Genomic DNA, 16552 nt, shown 5'->3' on the forward strand with positions numbered 1-16552 from the left:
TCCTTAGCTGGACAGAGCTGTGGAGCAGAAAGCAGGCCAAGACTGCCTTCTTCATTCCTAGTCCCCCCCTTCCCTCCTCCAGAGTCAAGGTTTTGTCAAGAGTTTCAGGGGCAACGACTGGTGGGGAGGGGGCTGCAGACATCGTAGCTGCTGCCAAGTCCTTTTCTTTCTGTCACAGTATGTTTTATAAGCCCACATGTAGTTTATTCTTCTAAACACTTCGCTAGGGTGCAAGGCCTGGAGTTGCCATAGCAACACCTTTTAACTCCTCCTTATCCAGAAGGCAATGCCAATCCCCAGGGCTTTGGGGGAGAAAGGCAAAAAGAGACACCTGTGGATGAGGAGAAAGGAGAGGGAAGGCCATAGGGGATTCCTTAGAGAGGGCCTTCACCCAGCAACATGGCACCCGGCCACGAAGAGAAAAGAGCCAGGAAGGTCCTGGAAGAGGAAGCTGGTGGGCTGGCGTAAGCATTTTTCATGGACTACAGTATTGATTGGTGGGGTCGTAGGGGTTAAGGGGAATGGAAACGTCTACACATTTCCTTCAGGGAGAGAACAGGCCGACATCAGCCCAGACAGACTGGAAACCAGAAGGGCTGTGAGCTAGGAATACTGGGAGCCACCTACTGGACGCCAGCAGGGGACTGTAAGGCAGCAGAGGTCAACAAGCCGGCAGCCCACATCCACACCTCCCATTTTTAAAAGCATTATCTCACCCCTGCCACTAGTGCAGTGCACCAAACTGAGGCAGAACAGTTTTGGATCGGTGCCAGCAGTATCGAAGTTTTTTTGTTGCTTTTTTATTTTTGCTACCATAATGTTCTTGTCTTTGGGTACTTCCTGGTAACTTTGCTTTTCTCTGGGCAGTCTACTGAGGAGGGGGATGTGGGAGGATTTCTTAAATAAATCCAGAGAAATTACAAGAAACTTTCTGTATTAGCCCAGACACACAGCAGGAAACCTAAGCAGTGAACAGAGTCAGGCAGTGGCCCCCCTGGAAGCGGTCCCCTTGCTCCTGTTTCCTCTCTTCCCTGGTAAACTTCCAGGGTGGAAACCCAAAAGCCAAGAGCAAGGGGGGAGGCATGAGGTCTCCCTCTCCCCACACACCAAAATCCAAGGGAACACACCCAAGCCATTGTCAAGCGGGGACGACGCCCTGACTCCAGCTGGCTCCGGGCCCCAACTGTGTGCTCTTCCCTGAGCAAGACCAGAGCCCACTGCCACCACCAGCAGCTCCCAGCGTTACTCAGGCGGGAGTGACACCCACGGGGTGAGGGCTGTCAGAGGAGGAGAAAGAAAAGCTTCCAGGCCTCAGGCAGCCCCAGAGAATCCTTCCAGGCAATCCACAAACCCAGGGGCCAGTCAGGTTCCCCAGGGAGAGGGAAAGGTGCACAACACAGGCCCCAGGAAACCACTAACACGAGTGACCCCAGGCCACACAAACGCCCGTGCCTGCCGACTGGACTGACCTGCTCAGCACAGCTACCTCCCTTGCTTCTCCTAGGCCCGCCAGGCCCACCAGCGGCGCCTCTCCCCGCCAGGCCCCTGCCTCCCCACCCTCCTCCCCTGCAAGCACATTTGTGGAGGCCCACACCAGGACCCAGTGGAAAATTTCTTTCCCCTTTATGACTGTCCTTAAAACACACACGCTCCATTCTTCACCTCTGAATCTGCACAGGCAGAGGGTGGCTAGACTGTGTCCTACCGCACCCCCCAGCCTGTGCACACACACACACACACACACACACACACACACACACACACACACACACACACACAGAGCAAGGGCCACTGGACTTGCATGCCTTATGAGCTGGAAAGGAGACGAGAGATGTTTTCCAGCTGCTACTCCACCTCTAGCCAACCATGCACAAGTGTCCCGAACACTCCCAAACAAGTTCTCCCAAGGGCACACTCTCAAGGCCGCTGATACGGTTCTACTTCTTACTGAGTCTCTAATCAAGACACTAAGTCCTATTTGGAATAGTCACCATGATGTGACCCTTGGCATCTTTTTTCTTTTGGTGACAAATCTGTTTTCCACTGCTCAGTCTCCCCCTCCCCACACACATTCAAGGAAAAGAAATAGCCTTCCTGTGAATTCTCACAGCTATGTGATAAGTGATCCCTCACACACGCCACCTCCTGCTTGCTATCAACACTCTCAAATACAGTTCCTCCGGGGAGGGTCAACCCTACCGCTTTCTTCTCATTTTTCCCCTTAAATCCACCCAAACTTGGCAGTCCAAGAAGCTCAGTTAGCACTTGCCTAGGGAGTGTGAGGCGGGGTTAGGTCTCAGTGAAAAGAATGAACTTAGTGGGGAGATGGTGAAAACTCAGAAAACTTCAAGTTTCTCTCTCCTGCAACTTTCCCTGCACATGGCTGGCAACTTTCTTTCTTTCTTTTTTTAACTATTCATCATCCCAGCACTTTAGTTGGCATTCCAAGTTTTAGAAACACTCTCCCCACCTTTCTCCCTCAGCCTGTCCTGTGATAGTGAAAAGGGAAAATTTCCAGATGTCAAAAGGACCGGTAAGGACCTCACGCCCTAAAAGAGCATGGCTGCAAGGGGTTCACGCAGCCTCTGTGGGTTTCTCTGCAGGGCATCTCCCCCCTCGGTCATGCCGGAACCCCTGCCCCAGGAACCTGAGTATCCCCACCTCGTCCCAAGCCCAGGCCGAGAAAAGGAGGGGGGCTCGCCATGCCACCCGGAGCAGCGCCCAAGTCCGGGCTGCAGCGCGCGAGCTGGCACCGCGGGGGCTCTGGCGGGGACACCGGGAGCGCTTACCGATGTCAGAGTTGCAGAAGGCGTCCTGGGGGTGGCTGGGCGAGCATGTGCACGCCTCGGCGCCCCAGTCCCCCAGACTCCAGCTGCCCAGGAGCACGACGAGCCCGAGCCAGGGAGTCATTGCCGCTGCCGCTGCTGGCCTCTCCAAAGTTGCCTTGCGCGCCGCCGGCGGGGTCGCCGCAGCCTGAGCTCACCCGCCCTCCCTTGCGGGGCAACTTTGGCTTCGGGCGCGCCGCCCTCCGAGTGCCCAGCGGGACGGGATGGGGTGCGGCGAGGCTGCCTCGGCGCTGGCGCACGACTGGGCGGGTGGGCAATCTCTCCGGGCGAAGCAGCGGGAGCTGGAGCAGGAGCCGGAGGAGCAGGAGGAGGAGAAGCTGTCCGAGCGTCCGCCCACTGCCTGCTCTACGCGGTAGCCCGGCGGCCGAGTGATATAGCGCGGGTCCCCCGGGCACCCCCTCTCGGGCGCGCGAGGCCCGCCGTCTCGGACCAATGGCAGAGCCGCATTACCTCATCGGCCCTCCAAAAAAGGGGCGGGGCCGGGGGCGCGGGGCGACGGGGCGGGGCCGCCCGTACCGTTCAGATCCTTATAGGGAATAATGCAGCTGTGGGCACGCGAGTGGGTGGGCTGGACGCGCCTCCGAGACGCACTGGCAGAGGGGCCCTCGGAGCGGCGCCCCCGTGCCCTTCCCGCCTGCACCCTAGCCACACGCCCACCCCGCCCTCTGGACGCCTCTGACCCAAACCGGAATCAACTACCACCAACCCCTTGGCAGGTCAGAGGTGGCCCTGTCCCGGAGGCCTTGACTGCGCCTGGTGGAAAGGATAGGCAAAGGCTAACTCTCTACCTTCTCTGGAGAGAGCAGGATCAGAAGGGAAAGAAGCAGGTTGATGACCATACCCCATACACTCCCACCCCTTGTCGCCTCCCCTGACTTTCCTGTCCACGAGGAAGCCATCTGCCTTTTGGAGCTGGCTGTAATAAAAAGTTGTTTCCTGAGCTCAGGCAGAGTAAATTGTGAAGTCATTCAACAAACACTGTTCTGGATGCTGGGATGAGCAAAACAAACTCTTTGCTCCCTTGGAACTTGAAGGCAATACATCAGTAAATACATGAGTACATAGGGTGATTTTCTAAGGTAATAGTGCCATGAAGAAAACAAAACAGAGTAATGGGTTAGAAATGACTGGGGAGGGTGCTGCTGTCTATGGGGTAGTAAGGAAAAGTCTGTCTGAGGAGGTGACATCCTGGCTGAGATGTGAACAAGAAGCCTCAGCCATGTGTCAGTCTGGAAGGAGAGAACAGCAAGTGCGAAGTCCCTGAGCCTATTTGAAAAACAATAAGTAGAAAGGGCGGGCGGAAATGGTAACTCCACCTAGGGCAGACAGGTCTCCATCCTTCAGCAAGGAACTTGAGGGTGAACTGATCCAAAACTGGGATAAAACCAGATCCTGGAGAACTATCCAGGATCTGAGACTATGAGCTATAATAGATAACTGCTAATAACTAATACTGTGAGTATTCTTATTATTCAGTAACATCTTGACTCTGCCTTATATTTTCCATATCTCACCTATTACATCTCACAATAATCCTTTTAGATAGGAAAAACACCAAGTATTATACACACTTTCCAGATGAGGAAACTGGCACAGAAAAGTGACATTACTTGGCAACCAGCCAGGAACTCAGTTCACTCATTCCCACCTTAAGAGGGGCTTTTATTTTCTTGGACTTGAGCAGCAGTTTGCTTTAACTGTGCAAATGCCCTTTTGCAGCTGGAGCCTTCTATCGTTCTATTCTTGGGTCGCTCTCACTTTCGCTCCCAACTCATCCCATTTGGAAAGAGACTTAAATGATTTGGCAATAGAAATGCTAGAAGTTTGGAACAAAATAAGGACTAGGAAGTACTGCTCAGAAATGCAAGTTCAACCTCTTTCTCAGAAACTCCTCTGTTTACACCTCAGAGAAGTGACATTGGAATGGGAGAATCAGAAAATTTCACTGGAAATGGTATTTCCAAGAACATTTTTTAAGCTCCTTTTTTCCTCTTAAAAATTTTAGCTATAAGGAAGGGAATCTAGTTTCCACATTTTTCTGTCTTGTCCCCTTCCCAACTTTTAAGACCCTTCCCATCTTAACTAACTATAGCTCGACCTAGAGAGAGCTTTCCTTCTCTCGGTGTTTACTTTAGAACTTTGCTCCTTGTTTCGTGGGATCTAGTTGTACTATTTCCCCAACCACACTAGAAAGACTTGGGGGCCTGAGATATTTGGCCACACTGCTTTTTAGCCCTCAGAGTGCAAAATTGGGTCCCTGGAGACATGGATATGGCTGTGGCCAGCAACCCATTGAGTCTTGAGCAGTGGATGCTCTGTATGCAACTCCAAGGATCCAGGTTGAATGAGGGCGTACTTGGTCGGATTTTAGAGTTTTGTTTATCCCTGCACGGTGCCAGTCATGTGGAAGGTTTTATAAGCCTTTCCAGACCAAATCCACTTTGGATAAGCATCTTACGTGTAGAGGTCTTCTCTTCTCTCTTTTCTTCTCACTTTAATGTTTTGTCCAAATTACCAGTAGTTTTTCCAAGGGAAGGCTTGCCGAGAATATGAGTATCAGAAATAACTTTTGCTGAACTTCAAGCAGCAGGTTCTGTATAGAAAACATCTGAAGCTTTTGATTATGGCAGCTCCTTAATTATGTAAGTGTGAGAGCAAACAGATTGTTTTCCAAGCTGAAAGGTAATAAAATTGCCTTTTGGTTTATTTCCTCTCTCTCCCTATCCTAAGCTGGGCCAGTGTCTTTGGAGTTCAGCTTCCCTTTCAGTTGGGAAATTCTCCCTAATGTCTAACCTGAGGGGACTTCCTTTGCCCATCCATGTGAGGTCAGCTCAGTCCTCACGTTGAGGAAAAGAGAAAGCAAGCTTCGTGAATCCTTGTAGAGGGGAGCCTTACCGCTGGGGTCAGGCCCTCCAGCAAGCAGACCTCACAGCCATCAATCTGGATGTCATGGTGTCCATGGACCTATGATATGTAAGAATTGCTTTTTCAAGGCCACTTCAGAAGCTAGATGGAGTGGGCCTGGGGCTAATGGTAAGAATGAAGATATCGGCTCCCCACTTTCTCTTGACAGCTAAGGACAATGATAGATTTATAAACCCCAGAAGAACTGAAGAAATTTCTAAATCTGTCTTGTCCACCCCCCTTCCTTTCGAGTTCCAGGATGCTAGAATCTATGGAAGTCTCTTATATTAGAGGTCCTGAAAAATGACCTCAGAGACTACCCATCCTCATTTTATAGTTGGGGAAAATAAGGTTCAGCCAGGGGAAGGAATTTGCCCAGAGTCTCACGGTTAGCTCGTGGCAGAGCCAAGATTTTGCTGCGGCTGCCTGATTCCTTACCTGGGCTCTCTCCCACCCACTCATGGGCCTCAGTCCCCCCAGCTGCAGCACGTGACCTAACGTTTATACTCTTCTGCAGCCACTCGCAGTCCTGAATCTGTAGATCTATAGATGAGTTTCGGAGTCCCTTTGCACAGTGCCTAAGAAGTAGAGAATTCTGCCTGCACTGACTAAATCGTTCTCTGTTATGATGATAATCACCTCTGAGCCAGTCATAATGAATACAGCTCTGTACTCCTCAGAGGTTTATCTCTTTTGTGCTTACTTTTCCCTTTCTAAATTATCTAATACCTTGTGAAAACATTTCAAACATATTGCTGCAAAGAGACACATGAAAATTTTCTTTCTGGGGGACAAAAAGAGACTGGGGTGAAAAAAAAAAAAAAAGCAGAAGACCTGAGATTTGTTCCAAAGGTTGCTGCAGAGCAGTTGTGTGTGTGGGCAAGTCACCTCACCTGTCTGGACTCAGGTTTCCTGTTTGTTGGATGAAAGATGTAACTCAGTGATCTCCAAGATCCCCCCTGGCTGGAAAGTCTCAGAATCCATGGAAAAGTCTCAAGCGCAAGGTGAATGTCTCTGAAGGGAAGATAGATCTTGCCATTTAAACAGGTTTGAGACAAATCAAACCTGACCAAGACTGAAGCATGTCCATCAATCTGTCAATCAACAATGAGTTTCTAGTCTGCTTTCTGCTCTCTCCTCCAAGACTCAGGCTGAAAACAAAGATTGTGATGGCAAAGGCATAGGAGAGATTGAGGGTCTTGTCCCTGATAGAGCCCCACTGTAATTACCTGTCTTTTTGCCTCTTGGGTCATAAGCACTAAAAGGTCAGGAAATATGCCTTTTGTTATCTCCATACCTTATTTCCAAAATTCATTGAACTTCTCTACTGCCTTAAGACCACAGCTTAAATGTCACCTCCTCCAGAAAGCCTTCTACGATTCCCATCCCCAGTCTTTGTCAACCCCCTTCCATGTTATCCTGTGCTTCTTTCTTTCACACCACTTGTCTGATTATAAAGTGATTTTTTACCTTCCTGGATTGTAAGCCCTTTGAAGACGGTGTTAGTAATAAAGATCGAGTGTTGGTAACAAAGAAGTCAATAAGTATCGGTTGAATGAATGGAATTGATTCGGCCCCACTGGCCCCTTTCCAGTATTCAGATAGGCAGGTGGTAGCTCCTTGGAGAGCTCACAGAGCCCTATCCCTCTGGCCAGTGCTAGGGGGCACTGTAAGCCAGAGAACACCCATTCCCTCAGCCTGCATCCTCAGCCAGTCTCACTGAGAAGGTGGGAGAAGCACAATTCCATGCTAGTCAGTGGGGTGTGGGTGCCTTTGAGTGGGTGAAGCTAACCCCTCCCATCTGCAGTGGCCACAAAGCTCTCAGTCAGCATCCCGCCTGGGTCCTCAGCTGCCCAGCTTCTCCACCCCCAGGCTGGCCACATGTCAACCCAAGGGGAGCTGTGCTCTCAGGAAGCTACATACTTGTGAATCATGGGTTTGTGGGGATTGGGGAGATCTGGGAACACAACAGAGGATGCCACGGTCCTACCCTTCCAGGGCAGAGCTGGCCTCTGGAAATTAAACCTAGTGAAGGTACTGACAAGATGTGAGACATTTCTGCTGCGGTGTAGGGAAACACCTCTTTTCTTTCCCGCCCCTTCTCTTCCAGACCCCAGCCTCAGTGGCTTTCCCCAAACCCACAGTCCATCTGAAAGTCATTACATTCAAAATAGCCTTTTCCAAGCAACAGACAGCCCTGGTCCACCCATCACCATGAGCCCTGGCCAGACCCTCAGCAGGGTTGCTGCCCAGCACTGGGGAATTATGGACCTAAGGTGGTAGGTACTTCAGGTTCTCTCTGTGTCTGGCACCAGCAGGGAGTAAACACCTTTCCTCACTTCCATCTGGAGCCAATTTCATGGCAGTAAAATTGCAGGGCGTCTCTTGCCCCAGCTCTCCCCCAGCCCTGCCAGGGAGTGAAGACCCCTTAGTGTGAGTCTCTGGCCGAATTCACCTGAATCCTGGGGTTTTCGCATTTCTTTCCACAGAGAACTACTCCCAGAGATTTTAAGCCAGAAAACACATGTGCACGGTGGAGACATTTTGTGCCCCGCTTTCTGGGGTGGTGGGAGATGGGAAACAGAGCTAATATTCCAGCACTTGCTCTTTTTTTTTAAAGTGACTGTGTGCTCAGTTGGTCGATTATTTCTGTGAAGGGTAATATGCAGTAGAGGCAGAACTTCTCCTCCTCGACCCTGTCTTATTGTCTTCCTTATGCCCATGGAGTTCGTGTTTTTTTTCCTTTAAAAATGAGTAGCTCCTTTGTGGTTTCTTTGAAGGTTGCATGCTCAGCTTTGCACAGAAGACACACATGAGCGTCTCTGCCTGGTGCTGTGTGGCTTTGGAGGGAATGGGGTGGACAGACAGACATAGGGTTGCTCTGCTGTCAGACTGGGCTGCAGATCCTGCTTCTGCCAAGGTGCTTGAGCTCTCTTCGCTTGAACCTGCTGGAATTGAAATTGACTTATCCTGTGCAATGGGGATGCCCAGAGAGCAGGTGATGCTGTCGATCACATCCTTCTCTAAACTCGGCTGCTGAGACTCCAGTCTCTCTGGGTTTTTGCTTTCTGCCTCCAACGGTACCTTCTCAGTCTTCTTGGCAGGCTCTTTAGGCTCTTCCTGCCACTAAAATGTAGGTGTTTCCAAATTTTCGGTCCTTGGCTCCCTTCTCATCCCTTCCCTTCCTTTCCTTTTCCTTCCTTCCCCTTCCCTTCCCTCCTAGCCTCCACACTCTCCCTGGCTAATCCCACCCTCTCCCCTGGATCCACCTACCACTCTGCTCTGTGCCCTAGAATGGACACTAAGCAGCAGTATCCCTCTGAGCTCTTGTCTAGATCCAGCTTCCCCCTGGACAGTTTCACCTGGAGGGCCCATGGCCTCCTCAGTCCCTAAGGGTCCAAACTCATTGTCTTTTCCTCTCAGCTCTCTCTGGTGTTACCCATCCCCGCCACTGGCACCATCATTCACCAAGTCCGGTAGAATCTCACTCCACACACCTCTTCTAACCATCCCTTTCTCCCTGTTCCCACCATGTCTGCCTTGGATCAGGCCCGGGTAGTCTTTCCCGACTATTTCAATAGGCACATAATTGCTCACTCTGTCCAGAGTCTTTCTCTATCAAATTCAACTTTTGCACTGCTGCTGGTGTAAAGTTTTTCAAATATAAGTCTGAAATCATGCTGTCCTTTGCTTGAAAATGATTCATTTGTTCTCCATGGCTTTCTGAACCGTCTTAAACTCCAAAGCAAAGCATACAAGGCTCTCTGTGATCTGGCTCTTCTCAGGGCCCCACAGAGGGGGGCCATTCGAGCAGAATACAGTGGGATTGCTACCGCTGTAGTCACACAACAGCATGTCCTGTCCTTGCTTATCTCTTCCAACCTATGCCCTCGTTCCCATCTTCCAACCTTTTAGGTTCTGGCTGTCAGTTTCCTGCCTCTGAGGCTTGTTCACACTGCACTTTTTGCCTGGAATCCACCTTCCATCTTTATGTCCCTGACCCTCATCTGTCAGGATCTTTATCTTTCCGGATTCAACTTGAATCAGCTCATGGATGTTTTCCTGACCCTCTCTCTGCCTCAGCGGAGCTGACGACTCCCCCGAGGTCTCTCCTTCCTCACTCCCCTCCCACCCACACAGTATCCCCCAGATTTCCACGGTGCCTCCCACACTCTGTTGCCCCTAGTGGTTAATACGTCTTTCTCTCCCTTAGACAGCAAGCAAATACAGGGGCGTTTTCAGTCTCTAGCTCAGCGTCTGCATATCGTAGGCACTTACCAAATACTGAGAGAATAACCTAACCAATGAATGGCAGAGAAAATAGAGGGAGGGACAGTCAGTGTATAAGCTTCACAAATTCACCATAATAGAGTTTCTGGAGTCCAGCTTCTTGGGTCCAGAAAGTCAACTAGATTCAGCTCCCAGAATTAATCAGTCCCAGGGACACTAAGATTCAAAAGAGACCAGCAAATTCCATTGTCTTTGGTTCCAATGAGAGATTTAATTGTCATGTCATGTCATGTCAACACGACCCTCATAGTTTTCCTGATAATCATAGAGAGCTTCGTATGAAGCTAGTTTCTCATCAGAAAGTTGCTTTGGTGTGTATGGAGTCTGAACACAGGGAATGAGGTCACAAGTTTATTTCAGCTGAGATACTGTGGAATTCCCCTTCTTGCTGAGGGGAGTCCTTGGCCAAGGGCACGACAATGCCCACACCTGCTGGCAAGAGTCCCTCTCCCTGGTCAGTGACAAGACCAGACACATATTGCCGACTTTAACCCCTTTGGTCTTTCTATTTTTCTGCTCCAAACTTGCCACTCCTCCCTTCTTTTGCCCAGACTTTTTCTGTGCCAGGAATATCATGATCCATTTGGTTTCTATATTTTAGATTACAGTCACCTTCCAATAATGACCCTCAGGTCAACAAGTTTGGGTTTTGGGTTTTGAACTCTCCCCTTACCGTATCTTGATTTACTACCACAGATGGCTAAGCGCACGCATGGTGTGTGAATTTATAGCTTCAGTGTTCAGAAGACAGAAAGCCTTCTTTCCATTGCTCCACTGACAGTCTCTATTTGCATCACAGCTTGCATGTCACAGTGTGTTCATCAGCTCTGGAGAGAAAGTACAGGGTTCCCTCCTTCCTGCCCTCCTTCCTTCCAATTTCCTTAGACATTGACTGGTTGTCCACTAGTACACAATAAGCACTGAGGGTCTAACAGTGAACAAGGCACAGACCTACCCTCAAGGAGTTCCCAGTCTAGTGGGAGAGAAAGATGTGAAAGCAATAGTGGGTGGTGTGAACTATAACAGGAGGGTCAAGTGTGCCATGAGATGTTGGGCCACCCTACCAGGAAATGGGGAGGTATTTGGAAACCCGTATTATGGTGAGATAGAGAGCCAGAGGTGGGAGAGAACTGTGGGTCATCAAATCCAACCCCCTCATTTTACTGATATAGGAAAAGGTCCAGAGATGTGGGCTTCTTTATGGTCACACAGGATTACTGGCAAAGGCGAGACAAGAAATTAGACCCCTTAGTATCTCATCATCTTCCCATCACTCCAGACTCCTCTAATTCAGTGCTGCGCCCATGAGAATTAGATTAGTATTAGATTAGAATTAGATGAGATTAATTAATAAATAATTATTTTCCTGTCCTGTAACATTCATCAACCTTGGGATGATAAGCTGAAAAGATTTCTAAGACAAGAGAAAGGAAAGGGAACTTGCATTAGTGGAGTACCTGCTATGTACAGGCACTTTCAATACAGTGTTTGCTCCAATCCTCACAACCCTAAAAAGGAGATATTATTTTATGCCCATTTTACAGCCAAGAAAACAGAGGCTCAAAAATTAAATTTCTTACAAGGAAGGAGTGGCAGAGCTGTGATTCAGACCTAGAGGTCTCTTTCCAAACCAGCAGTCCTTCTGGAGACCGCAAAGTCACTGTACCCATAGGTTCATGAAGTGCTGGTGACTTCCTCTTCATCTTTTGGGTTCCCATTGAGTACTCAGAGCTCTTGATCACTGTATGATGCAACCAAGCAGAAGGAGACATGGTACCTCCACAAGGAGGGCCAGTGAGGGAGCTTTTATTAGCAGGCAAGTGAAATGCATCATCTCTTGTTTGACCTGATTTGCAGTGGAGAAAAGGCAGGAGAAATCATAGGGCAGGCAATATTTGGGGGTAAGGTTAGGTCCTTCATTATTCTGAATGTGAACAGATGCCACCAGAAAATTACATTTGTATGACCAGAAAAGGGCCCAGAATCTAGAGGCAAACTGATGGAATAGTGATCAGTATTTTTTAACAGCTTTTGAATATGGCTTCATTTCCTCCTGAAATTTTAAGCATACGATTGAGGAAATATACCAAGTTTTTGTCTCAGTTCTGCCACACACAATAGCTGAGTGACCATGAGTAAATCAATAAACCCCCTTTCTTTAAATGTAAAACCAGGGGTTTAGATTTTATGATCTCTCAAAACTTCCCAATGGAATATTCTGGAAGGCAGACTGACAAGGGGGTTAGGGACCAAGGCTTGTGATGTCAATAAACCTGAGTTTTGATCCTTCTTCGCTTTTTCACTGTGACATTGAACAAGTTCCTTAACCTCTCTGAGCCTCAGATATCTAATGGAAGAGAAATTCATAGGATCTTCATGAGGATCAAACAAGGTATAGTGAATAAGGCACTGGTACAGTCCTGACACATAGTAAATTCTCACTGAGAACCTGTATGGACCAGAGTGTGGCCCTACAGCTACAGAGAAGAATGAGACCCCTGCCATCAAGTAGCCTATTGTCTATCCATCTATGTTTATGAAGGAAGAGCATATTCCCATATCCTATCCTCTTTGACCATGTACATAATACCCAAAGAAGGGATGGGGGGAAGGAGGCAGCAAAGGAAACCAAAACTTGATAGTAATAGCTAATTCTTACAGAGTGCCTACTGAGTGCAGGGTGTTCTTCTAGGCAGTTTGTGTATATTAATTCATACTAATTTTATAATGAAAGCTGTGAGGTAGATGAGATTATCCTCGCCATCCCTTTTTTCTTCAGGTATAGAAACAAAGGTACAGAGAGATTATGTAACTTGCTCAGGATTACATGGGCAGGATGCTGCAGTGCTGGGATTTAAATCCAGAGCAGTCTGGCCCAAGAGTCCATGCTCTTAACCACCCTTCCAGCCTGCCTCTTCAGGGTGAAGGTGAACACGCAGAAAATAGCAAGGATACAAGGGGCCAATGCCCAATGTCTGTCGCTGGGTGGGTCTTCCTTCCCAGAATGCCTTGCACCCATCAATCAAGGTGTGTAGGAACATGAATCAGCTATGGTCCCTATCAGAAGGACACTTAGTAGGGCAGAGAGTACATCAGCAGGCTCTACTGAAGAATAATATTCATGGGGTCAAGGTGATTTCCGCCTTGGGATGAGCACAGAAGCTAGAATCAGAACACTTATTCAAGTCCCATCTCCTTCATCTACTGAGTTTCTCTCTAAACTTATATTTACTCTCCATAAAGTGAGAACAAACATTTAATTAACAGAGGTAGTTTTAAGGATCAAATAATAAATAACTAACATTGACTGAGGATTTATTATGTACCAGGTCCTGTTTTTGTACTTTACAGGTACAAATGTATTTAATTCTCAAAACTCGAAGATGTAGGGGCTGTTATTCTCATACCCATTTTATAGAAAAGAAAGTTGAGGCATAGAGGGGTTCAGTAATTTGGTCGAGATCACACAGTTAATAAGTCGTGGAACCAGAATTGGAAGTTCAGCGTCCAGTTCTGTGCTCCTTACCACCTCTCTGCACTCCAGTGATGGGTTGAAAACATTTTGCAAACACTAAATGTCATTGTTGTCTATTCTCTTACTTCCATGTTTTAAGTCTTTGTTCATGCTGTTCCCTTGGCCTGTAGTGCCTTTCCTCCTCTTACCTGACTACCTCTCACTTGTCTAGAGGGGTGAAAAGTGAGGTTCTGGAGCCCCCAGTGGTGTGTTGGAGCTGCCTCACCCTGGCTTATGAGAGCTGATGGTTAAATTTTCTGGAATTTTCCCAGTCAGCTGTTAAACACGGCTATTATTAAATATGTAATTATATAAACTTACAATCAAATTATATTAAAAACACAGGTAATGAATACTTAAAACTCATCACTTCATTATTTTATTATGTTATACCCTAATCTATGTTCTTGAGGTTATTTCCAACTATTGAATCTGTATGGCAGAAATAGTCTTTCCAACTCTGCATTCTGTGACATCACACTGGTAACATAAAATTGGCCACAATGGGAGTATTTATACCATAGTAATTGGCAGGTGCTACAAACCAGGCTTTTTGTCCTGGAGAGCTATTTGTTAAGTATTTACCAGCACACCACTGCCATTTATTAACTGTGTGATCTTGGACAAGTAACCTTTCTGTACCTCAGTTTTCTCATCTGTAAAATAGGGACAGCATTAGTGCCTACTTCACAGAGTTGTGAGGAATAAACATCATGCACGGGAAGGACTTAGCAGAATTCCTGGTACAGAGTCAGCCATCAATGAGTGGCCACTGTCAATATTATTATTAAGACAATCGTATTATTATCATTAGTCATCATCTCATACAAGCAGCCTCTCCTTCCACCCAAGCTGGGTTCCACCATCAGAGATTATCTGTGACTTGATATTCATCACAGTGCACTGGGATTGTCATTTTCTGTGTCATTTTCCCTCTTTAGGAGGCGAGCTAGTTGACAAAATCTAATTGAGTTTTCTGAGCACTTAGCCCAATGCCTGACACACAGTAGGTCCTCAACAAACTGTTAGATTAGATTGTTAGTGAGGAAAGTGTTTCGAAGCTACTGAAAAACCAGAATTAGGGAACTTGGAGGTTTCTCTAATCACATTACAAACTTTTAAGAAATTCTTCTCCACATCCAAGCACTGCTGGAATACTGTGTTTGGGGTTCATGCCTTGGGAGTACCTTATAATGTGGTCATTTTGGAATTTCAGGAACTAAAAGCCCCCTGACTTGGTGCCCAGACAGACCCACCACACACTGAACTCTTTTATAACAAAGTTCTCAGTGTGTGTAATATGGAGCCCCTGTGATGGTCTTAGCATGTCAAGAATATGACCAGTAACTTTCCAAACCGCTTGAAGGTAGCTGGAACTGCCTCTGCCTCAAGTATTTAGAGAAAAAAGATTTTGATGTCACGTCAACAAACTCTTAAAGAGACTGCACATACCTGGAGTGCTTTTCAAGGCCTAGGAGCCAGTGATTGGAGGCTGATTTCAGGGAGAAAGGAGGGGAGAGGTCAAAGGCATGTTGAAAAATCATTTTTTGTCTGTTGTTCCTTTGTATGAACTGGTTGCTGGCTTCTGCAACACCCAGTAATTAAAATGGCTGGAATGCTTTGCATTTTTACAGCACTGTGAAGGCGGCTCAGAGGCCTAGAGCTGGAGCCAGCTGGAGGCCCAGGGATCCTACCCCTTGGCCTGGCAGAGGCGGCTGGCATCTGCCTTAGGTGGTGGTGGGGGGCGGGGGGAGTTGGCGGCAGGAGGGAGGGAGGAAGTCAAAGGTCAGCAATAGTTCCCACTGCTCTTCTCCTTCCTTAGTCAGGTGCATCCAGGTGCCCCACCTCTAGAAGGAAGGTCCACATGGGCCACCCACCTTCTGGAAGTCTGTAGTGATTAGTGGTGCTGCCTAGGAATGGTAAACAATGATATAGCTCTCCTTTATTAACTATCTACCCTGTGTCAGGTCCTGTACCAATAACGTTATGTATGTTATCTTTTTTCAAGAAAAAATCTCAGACCGTATCACTCTCCTGCTCAAAACTCTCTCTGGATCCCTCATGCGTTTAAAATGAATTCTAAATGCCTCCCGCTTCCATCCCCCACATGATATAGTCCCCGCCAGCACTGTCCTTCCCCTACTCTCCCTTCAGCTCACCATGTTCCCCACCATGCTGGCCTTCTTTCCATGTTTCACCAAGCCCAGTCTGGTTCCTGCTCCAGGACTGCCGCATCTCCTCCCTTGACCTTCCCAGGTCCAGCCATGGCCGGTTCCTTCTTGTGATTCAGCTTCCAGCTCAGATGTCACCTTCTCAGAGACATCCTCCCTGGCTGAAGTAAGACAGCCATCCCCAGTCACTTGTGCCTCCCATTGCCCTGTGTTTCAAGTTTATTTCCTTTTCAGTACTTATTGCTGTCTGGAAAAAAAAAACTTACTTGTTTATTTTTTATTCATTGTCTTTTCTATCTAAAATAGAAGCTCCTTGAGGTCAGGGCCCTTGTCTATCTTTTCTCTGGTGTATCCACAGCACCTAGATCAATAGTCAATAAATATGTCGAGATAATGAATCTTCACAACAACCCAACAATCTGGACATCCTTGTTCTGATCTGCCAGGAGGAAGGGCAGTTAAATAGCTTGCCCAAGGTCACCCCATAGGAAGCGATGTTCCCAGGTCTGTCTGACTACTAAGCCCATGCTTTGGGATGAGTATGCATGACCTTCCCCCATGCACAGCTACTTTAGAAAATAATGGAAAGATAGTGTCTGCACTTCAAGGGAAGGAGTCAGGACTCAAGGCTAACTATGAGTGCTTTAGTAATGTAACGGTGGTGGTACCAAGAAAGAAGAATGTAAACACGTGATGGGAACCCACCACCCTGGTGGTCTAATCCAAGTTCTGCCACGTGTGCTACCTTGGATGAGTTAATTACCCTCTCTGGGCATTTTTTTTTAAATGTGCAGAGGCTGTCTGCTTCCACCTCCCCAGGGACAATT

General features: G+C 47.8%; 2 protein-coding genes across 2 annotated transcripts in view; one reads left to right on the forward strand and one right to left on the reverse strand.

The window, feature by feature from the left end:
- TIMP3 (TIMP metallopeptidase inhibitor 3) overlaps window positions 1-3236 on the reverse strand; it is a 57307-nt gene extending 54071 nt beyond the window's left edge. Inside the window, exon 1 of the mRNA XM_060165271.1 lies at window positions 2790-3236. Within this exon, the coding sequence (XP_060021254.1) occupies window positions 2790-2910 (121 nt within the window). The 5' untranslated portion in view covers window positions 2911-3236. The remainder of the gene's footprint in view (window positions 1-2789) is intronic.
- The window catches only part of SYN3 (synapsin III), a 398733-nt gene that overhangs the window by 166654 nt on the left and 215527 nt on the right, over window positions 1-16552 (forward strand). The gene's annotated exons all lie outside the window — the stretch shown is intronic.

This window comes from Lagenorhynchus albirostris, chromosome 11 (genome assembly GCF_949774975.1).
Source record: "Lagenorhynchus albirostris chromosome 11, mLagAlb1.1, whole genome shotgun sequence".
NCBI lineage: Eukaryota > Metazoa > Chordata > Mammalia > Artiodactyla > Delphinidae > Lagenorhynchus > Lagenorhynchus albirostris.